At 44.7% G+C, this 7,916-nt stretch overlaps 1 protein-coding gene across 2 annotated transcripts; it reads right to left on the reverse strand.

Moving 5' to 3' along the window:
* Nucleotides 1-1,139: 1,139 nt before the first annotated feature.
* Nucleotides 1,140-7,617, reverse strand: QNG1 (Q-nucleotide N-glycosylase 1). 2 transcript variants are annotated; one of them, XM_031054272.1, is made up of 5 exons: nucleotides 7,526-7,617; nucleotides 7,004-7,352; nucleotides 5,332-5,591; nucleotides 2,971-3,166; nucleotides 1,140-1,685 (listed from the first exon to the last, which is right to left on the reverse strand). In XM_031054272.1, exons 2-5 carry the CDS (start codon nucleotides 7,338-7,340, stop codon nucleotides 1,453-1,455), a joined length of 1,026 nt encoding a protein of 341 aa, XP_030910132.1. In that variant the 5' UTR covers nucleotides 7,341-7,352; nucleotides 7,526-7,617; the 3' UTR covers nucleotides 1,140-1,452. The 2 variants fall into 2 exon arrangements, with proteins under 2 accessions (XP_030910132.1, XP_005154992.1); XM_005154935.3 differs by having other exon boundaries at nucleotides 7,485-7,556.
* Between the last annotated feature and the right edge of the window lie 299 nt (nucleotides 7,618-7,916).

A 7,916-nucleotide genomic window follows, 5' to 3' on the forward strand; every position in this document is an offset into this window, starting at 1 on the left:
TTTTCTTTAATTCTAAGCATCCTTGTAGTGCAAGGACAAGTTTACTGAACTCCTGATTGCTGAACTCCCACACTGACTGCTCTTAAGAAAGCTGTTATTACCATCAGCTAAGACTCCACATTCAAGTTGGTTGAAAACAAACAGCTTTGAACCGTTGTTGTCTGCAGTGAGAAGAGTTTTTGCATTTTATTCTATTTAGTTCAAGGGCTTCACCATCCATAGCTGAGAAACTATCTGAATTTGGAGAGAAATCCATTTTATTGTCAGAGCAAAAGAAAAACAAGCAAAGCATAAGACTGAAATCAGGCTCGCCTCAGAAAGGACCAGATGATCAGAAACAGCCTTATATACTTACTCACTACTGATCCAAAACACACTTCGATAGATTTCTGGTTTTATTTATCCAGGTGCATTATTTTTATCCCCTAGCAAGCTTTGCTGCAACATGCTGACACTCTTCCCTCTTTTAAAGTTATGTTAAAACACCCCAAAATAAAACAACAAATTAAACGAAGTCACGAGGGGGAGTGAGGGGTGGGGGAAGAGAAATGGGGGAGATAAAGGGTAAGGAGAGAAGTAAACCTATTCAATACTGTATAAAAGCATGTGGAGTATTAAATAGCCCCAGAGCGCCACCGCACGCTCCTTGCTGCCAGAAGCAGGCGTAGATGTGCCGGAAGGCTTTTTCTGTTCGCTGGCAGCGGTATTTTGCGAGGGGGGCAGTACTCTTTCCACGCTTGCCGTGGCTCAAAGCGCACCTTTCACCCCAAACCTGCGATGATCCAGGAACGGGATCCTGCCTGGGTCTCGGGAGTCGCCAGGGCCGCGGAACGTCCAGTAGTCTCCCCGCCAGGCCGCTCCCCGACTTCCGTGCCGCTGGCCGCTGCGGAGGGCCCGGGAGAAGAGGCGCGGCGGGACCGGCCGCGCTGGGCCCGGCGGGGCGGCCGCCGCTATCTCCTCGTTGTTTACTGCGCCTCGCTAGGCAACGGCGGCAACGTCCGGCGGCGGCCCCGCAGAGTGGCAAAGCCCAGCGCCCACAGCACCCCCCAGCGGCCAGGAAGAGCCTCCCGCGCCCTCCCCGCACCGCAGCGTTTGCTGACGGTCTGCACCCGCCCCACAAAACGGAGAGGTCTCCGGGCGATTTGTATGACTGCAGGGTTTATTCAAGAAACAAAACGGTACCTTCACCGGTACATACACAGATATGGAACTGGAAACAGAAGCGATAAGCCCTGCAGCGAAATGGGCTGCCCAGCTAAGATTACACAACAAATTCCAGTCACAGCAAGAGAGATTTAGGGAAAGAAAACAAAAGGCAAGTTGTTAATTCATCATCAGGAAACGAGCATTTCATTTAGCCTGTACCAAATTAGTATGTGACAAAACACCCCACAAAACGAGTAATTGTAATTCAACAAATAATGCATCAACACAACAGCTATCAGGCTGGACTTAGTAATAGATAGACCGCACTTGGTGGAAGGGAATGTCTTTCATCTCCTCCCGGTGTTCCCGGGCATAGTCCCATAGATAGTAGTCGAGTAAAACTGCATTGATTTTGTCACGCATGTCCTGACCCTTCTTCTCATACAGCTCCAGCAGGTGCTTACAAATCAAAGCGCAACACCAAATGGAACAGCCACGGATCTCTACCTCTTCTTTATCTCCAGACTGGAAAATTGTTCCTGCAGGACACAAAGAGACAGCAATACATTTCTATGCAAGAGACAGAAGACCGAGGATGGCCTGAATTTGCCTTACCCCCCCCCCCCCTCCACATTTATCCTAAATGAGGACTGCAGTTTTCACAGCAAATACACTGCAACTGCGAACAATGTTGCTATGCATTTTCTAATGACTAGTTTTATCATGTGCACATATAAGTTCACCCCCTATTCAACTGAAACAGCATCCTGTATTTTAAGAAAGTTGTTTAAGAAAAGAACAGGTGTTGGGTTATACTGCACATTATATGACTATTTCTTTGCTTGTAGGTACAAAAAGCATAGTCAAATGTAATTTCAATACCATTTATTTTCTGCCAGGATAATTCTAGTCAAGATTAAAAAATAAAATTAAAATAAATCCAAACCAAACAAACAAAAACACATCCCTTCTTCCCCCCCTCCAAAAAAAAAATCCAAAACAAAACTAAAACCATCAAGAGAGCTACCTATATATATATATATAAATGCAAAGGGACTAATTTTTTTTAATTACTTGGGACTGTCCTTAACTAGGTTTCATGGAAAAGATAAATTGTCTACATGACCTATTTAACACACACATACATTGGCATATATATATGTGGCCATCCTATATCCGATCCATGGATAATTGTATTAATCTGTTTATCTTATTGTGTAATTTTTAAATTGCATAACAGCAGTCCTACCTCTAGACACAGTCATTTTATAGTGGATAACTGGTTGGTTTATGCTTTTATTCACTGATGTTCATAGTACCGGAAGAGGGAACTGTGCTTAGAAACAAGACTGGAGTATGATGAAATTAACTTCAAGCAATTCTTTTCTAATGAATGCTTAATATTACCAGCTGTTCAGTACAGATAATGAGGAATTCCCATTTACATAATCTTTGAACTAATGACAAAACAGTTGCTTCTTTTATCTAAACTTCAAAAATCATAACTATACTTATGCTGAAGCATGGTTTTGGCAAAAGCAGCCCTTCAGAAATTTAGATCTTAGAGTTTCTTTAATCCTTCCCTTACCAATGTTTAAGCCAAGGAACTCTTAGACCTTTATAAAAGCGTAACCTTAAGACATCATTCAAGATCACTGTTAAAGTTCCCTCTTGTTACCTCATCACTACATAAGTAGTCCTTGTTGGGTGGAGAAGAATAAAATTACACAACCTTACATCGACAAAACATTACACTGTAAAAGCAGCTTTAGCCTACAGTGTCAAAAGGTAAGATTACTAATATCAAGCAAGGGAGGAGCAAACCTTCACGCAGTTTCTTCATTAGTTCCTCAGAATACTTCATTGCTTTTAGGTGAACAAGAACTTGGGGAATTCTATAGTCAGCAAATATAGTCAAACTAGAAATGTCTTCAAAACAGCCATCTCCTTTGCCTTCTAATACGCTCCATGTATCAGCCACAAGTATTTGTGCCCGTTTGTAGAAAGACACCCTTTTTTTCTGAGGAAGGAAATGCATTAATTATTAAATTACCTGAAAACATCAACAAATACAGCAAATGGTATGTACAGAGAGAGACATGTAAGAGTTACATTCTGTGAAATATACTATTGTGTTTGTGGTTAAGCAAACAATAAAAAGGCAATACTTCTTAAGAGTGTAAAATCTAAACAATATCAACCAACAAACAAGTATCACATGGAATTTTCTTCCAACCTTTTATTTCAAGGAGAAAAAACATGTAATGGATTAGACAACTGAAATATTTCATTAAATCTGTTTGTCTGTAATGTTAATAAGGTAAAATTCTAGTCATGCCACCTACTAAAGGGCAGATTTATGTGATAAATGCAATAGTTTCAAAGCTCCAGTGACTGGTGTTCCACAGAGTTACATTGAAAGGACTGCACAGACTGTTGGTATATGTCATGCTGCCAGCAGCATAGTCTTTAAGACATAATGATATAACAGCTGAATACTAGTGCAGATGGAACTGAGCACAGGAGTGGCTACATATGTCACTGATGCTAAATGAAGATGTTGCCTGTATAGGCAAAACCAGAGACATGGAAAACACCAGATAGCGTCAGTCTACTTCCTATCAGTTACTTTCAGGAAAACAGCTCCAAAAAGCTTCATTATACCGTCAATCCTGACAAAAGTTATCAGTTGCTTTTGGCCTGCAGTCATTTGTGCAATGCCTGTTGAACCAAAAGAAGTTATAGTGTAGATTCCCAGTAGTTCCACATTTTCACAATTCTACCAGTTTCATTTCCTTCTTTAGCTGCAGAGAAACTCACGGCAGAAGAGAGATGGGGAATAAAAACTGTCAGTAGCAACTGAGGCAAAGGGGGGAATAATAAAATTGTGATTTTTCCAGGCAGTAATCACCTCAAATATCACGGATTTGTAAGGAGTATAAAGGAGTCAAGATCTACCTGGAACATGGAGTATTATCAAAATAAATTACAACAAAGCAATGAAGACAGAGAAAGCAAATGAAAAAAAAAAAAAAAAACAGCTCTTCTTCAGGGGGACAAAAACATGACTCTTGTTTTTCAAAATACATTCCTGACTAGGTAATGACTTAACACAATGTCCTGGTTTGAGCAGTAGCAGTCATTTTTTCTCCTTCTTGGTAGCTGGTGCAGTGCTGTGTTTTGACTTTCAGGCTGAGAACGGTTGCTGATAGCAAGTATGTTTTGAGTTACTGCTCAAATGTTTGGTTTGTCTAAGGCCTTCTCTGAGCTCATGCTCTGTCAGGGAGGAGGGGAGGCCGGGAGGAAAGAGAGACAGGACACCTGACCCAGGCTAGCCAAAGAGGTATTCCATACCATAGCACGTCATACCCAGGAGGTAACTGGGAGAGACCCAGAAGGGCTGGAGCTCTGGGGGGATGGAGGAGGTATCGGTCAGTGCTCAGTCGGGCAGGGTGGGGTGAGTTATGGGTCGGTGGCTGGTGAGGTGTTGTATTCTCTTCACTTGTTATTGGCTTTATCATTACTGTTTGTAGTAGTAGTAGCAGTAGTGATTTGTGTTATACCTTAGCTATTCAACTGTTCTTGTCTCAATCCGTGAGGGCTACATTCTTTGGATTCTCCTTCCTAACTCTCCGGGAGTTGGGGGAGTAAGGGGGGGAGTGAGTGAACGAGCTGTGTGTGGACTTGGTTTAAACCAAGTAAAATTCTTTTACTGTTAACAAACGGTGTGATTCTGTTTTCAGAGTTTCAGATTCATAAAAACCCGAAATCTCAATTATCTTACCCCAGCTTATCAAGAAGCATACTGTGGACCAAGGGTATTATTTTAGAAATCTTGTTCCCTACCTATGTGACTCTTAGCAACTGACATAGTCAAGATCAGCTGCTTCACAGTCTGATTTTCTTTTCATTATACAGGACAATATCTTTACCGATTTTAGGCAAAAAATATCAAAATTAACTTTCCCCCCTTATTTCCCTTGAATTTCACATATTCCACAGAAATATTTCTATTTACGTTTCATTTCCTAGATTAAACCTCCCCAATTCACAAATATTAGATCAACTCTGAACTAACTTCTCAGAAAAATCTATACAGACAACCTAAGACCTATCTTTTAAAGTCACACAATCGAGGAGGAATAAATTCTTATAAGAAACTTCCTGTTAGAAGTTTCAGCTTACCTCATATACAGCTTCATCTCTGTAAGAAGGAAAGTTTTCCACTATTAGATGTAGTAGTTTCTGAGCACTTCCGTTACTCATTTTAATGCAGGTGAGAAAAGAGCCTCCAAATTTCTCCAGCAGAACTGTTCCACTTTCATTCAGCACCCGATGTCTTTCTTCAATCAAAGGTATGGACACTTCAGTGTCAGAGCGAAATATGTGTTTAACTTGGTCAAGTGTCACAGTGGCAAAATATGGTGCACTAGTAATAGGTATTCCTTTAGAAAAAGAAAAATAAGATGTTTAGGCTACCATAACACATTCCAAGACCTAATACAGAGGCCTGCCACAAATGAAAGCATTTACACCATAAGATCTAAGGGTCTATCAACTCTTAAAAACAATTACCTGAGTGTTCAGTAATAACCACACTCTCTTGGCTGCCTAAAAACAAATTTGTGTTTGCACACAGTCCTTCCTTCTACAAATAAGTTTCCAGCATGTCACCATGGAACCCTTATTACTCTTTATATGTAATTTTTCCCAGCTGCTTAGTCTTCACCTTTCAGTGGGATGTTTACACAGCACATCAGCAAATATAGTTTATATACAGATAGTTTAGTTAGCATAGGCCTGTTTTTCCTTAGCTCCTAATCACATTATGCATTTATAGAATCATGGAATAGTTAGGGTTGGAAAGGACCTTAAGATCATCAAGTTCCAAGCCCCCTGCCACGGGCAGGGACACCTCACACTAGACCATGTCACCCAAGGCTCTGTCCAACCTGGCCTTGAACACCACCAGGGATGGAGCATTCACAACATCCCTGGGCAACCCATTCCAGTGCCTCATCACCCTCACAGTAAACAGCTTCTTCCTTATATCCAACCTAAACTTCCCTTGTTTTAGTTAAATCGCATTACCCCTTGTCCTGTTGCTACTGTCCCTGATGGATTAAAACTTCCATCTATACCTACTAATAGTTTTTTTTTCTTATGACAGCAACAAGAGTTAGCATTAAAATACTGGGTTTGAGGTATACATGTTTTTGGAGTCACTGGAGCTGCTTTAGTACTAAATTAGTAGAAAGGATGCTCAGCTGAAGTCTCATTTTCTTATATGTCATGGAAACATGCAGTTTTCTTAATAACACATACAAAATAACAGAAATCACAGTTTACTATGGGCACTCTAACAGATAACTGGTAACACAATTAGAGCAACAAGTTATCTAATTTTAGCAAAAGGGGTTATTAAAGTACTTCCAGCTACCTCCCTCAAGCCCCACAGACTTGTCTGCACATACAGGTTTATCAAAATGGTAAGCTGTAGTTTGCAGAAGTGGCTCCTATTTCACAGAATGGTTTTGATTGGAAGGAACCTTAAAACTCATCCAGTTCCAAGCCCCTGCCATGGGCAGGGAGACCTCTCACCTGATCAGGTTGCTCCAAGCCCCGTCCAACCTGGCCTTGAACACTGTCAGGGAAGGGGCATACACAGTTGTCTGGGCAGCCTGTGCCAGTGCCTCAGCACCCTCTATTTTATGCTTACAGCCCCGCTTCCAGCGCCCCCCACCCGACCGCTCACTGGCTCCCGCCGCCTCCTTGAGGGGCGAGGTGAGGCCAGGCCCCGGCAACGGGGTGTGGGGGCTGATGTGAGGGGCAGCCCCACTCCCCGGCACTCACTGACCGTCGTCAAGGGCCCTGTTGACGGCGGCGCAGAGGGACCAGTACCCGCTGTACGTTTTGCCCTTGTACTTCACGAGGTACTTCTGCTCCTCCCGCTCGGACCAGAAGGAAAAGTTGAGGGTGTCCACCAGGAACACCCATGCCACCGCCTCCTTGCTGGCGGACTGGGGATTCAGCTCGTGGAGGCTCTTCCACCCCTCCAGCCCGAACTCTGCCGTCAAAGCTTTGTCGAACAAACTCTCCGCCACCCGCCGCACCCCCTCCTCGTCCACGGAGACATCTTTGCTGTTGTCGGCTATAAACTTGGCGGACTCCAGCGGAGACGGGAACACCTCCATGCTCGACCACCCCTGTGCGGACAGCAAACACACACGGTTTTCAAGGCCAGCCTCTCGGCTCCCATCCCAGCCCCACCAGCCCGCGGCGCACCGCACCTGCGGAAAGAGACGCGGCAACAGCTCTTCCCACCCCCTGTACCTCACCTGCCCTCCCGCACACAGCTCCGGCGCCAGGCTCCACTCACCGCCAACCGGGCTGGAGCCGCGCCGCGCTGCCTCCACCGCACACTGCGCAGGCGCTCCGGGCTTTCGGGGCGGGCTCAAGCGGGCGCTGTTGTTACCCCTGCCGAGCTGGCCGCGGCTCCCCGCCGTGCGCTCCGATGACAGGAATGTCCCGCTGGGCCGGGACCCCCTGCCGAGGTGGCGGCCTTTAGAGGAGCTCCGCAAGGCAGAGCTAGTGTTCAGAGGCGGGCACTGCAAGGCTGGGCTCGCTGCCCGCATCCCGCGGTGCGGGGCTGCCCCTGGGGAGAGCAGGACTGGTAAGTGTGCAGAGCAGGACTCGGGGCAGGACACACACTGACTCCAGGGTCAGCCGGAGGGAGGCCTGCGGTGAATCCCAAATCACGGACGGTTATT

The sequence above is a fragment of the Melopsittacus undulatus genome, chromosome Z (assembly GCF_012275295.1).
Source record: "Melopsittacus undulatus isolate bMelUnd1 chromosome Z, bMelUnd1.mat.Z, whole genome shotgun sequence".
Taxonomy (NCBI): domain Eukaryota; kingdom Metazoa; phylum Chordata; class Aves; order Psittaciformes; family Psittaculidae; genus Melopsittacus; species Melopsittacus undulatus.

What these genes read in the sequence shown, in the direction of transcription:
- QNG1 (XM_031054272.1), bottom strand. Translation starts at nt 7,340, where the DNA reads ATGGAGGTGTTCCCGTCTCCGCTGGAGTCCGCCAAGTTTATAGCCGAC. An exon ending in CAACAGGGCCCTTGACGACG is followed by an intron (nt 5,592 to 7,003) that starts GTCAGTGAGTGC and finishes CTTTTTCTAAAG; the next exon opens with GAATACCTATTACTAGTGCA. An exon ending in GAGATGAAGCTGTATATGAG is followed by an intron (nt 3,167 to 5,331) that starts GTAAGCTGAAAC and finishes TTCCTTCCTCAG; the next exon opens with AAAAAAAGGGTGTCTTTCTA.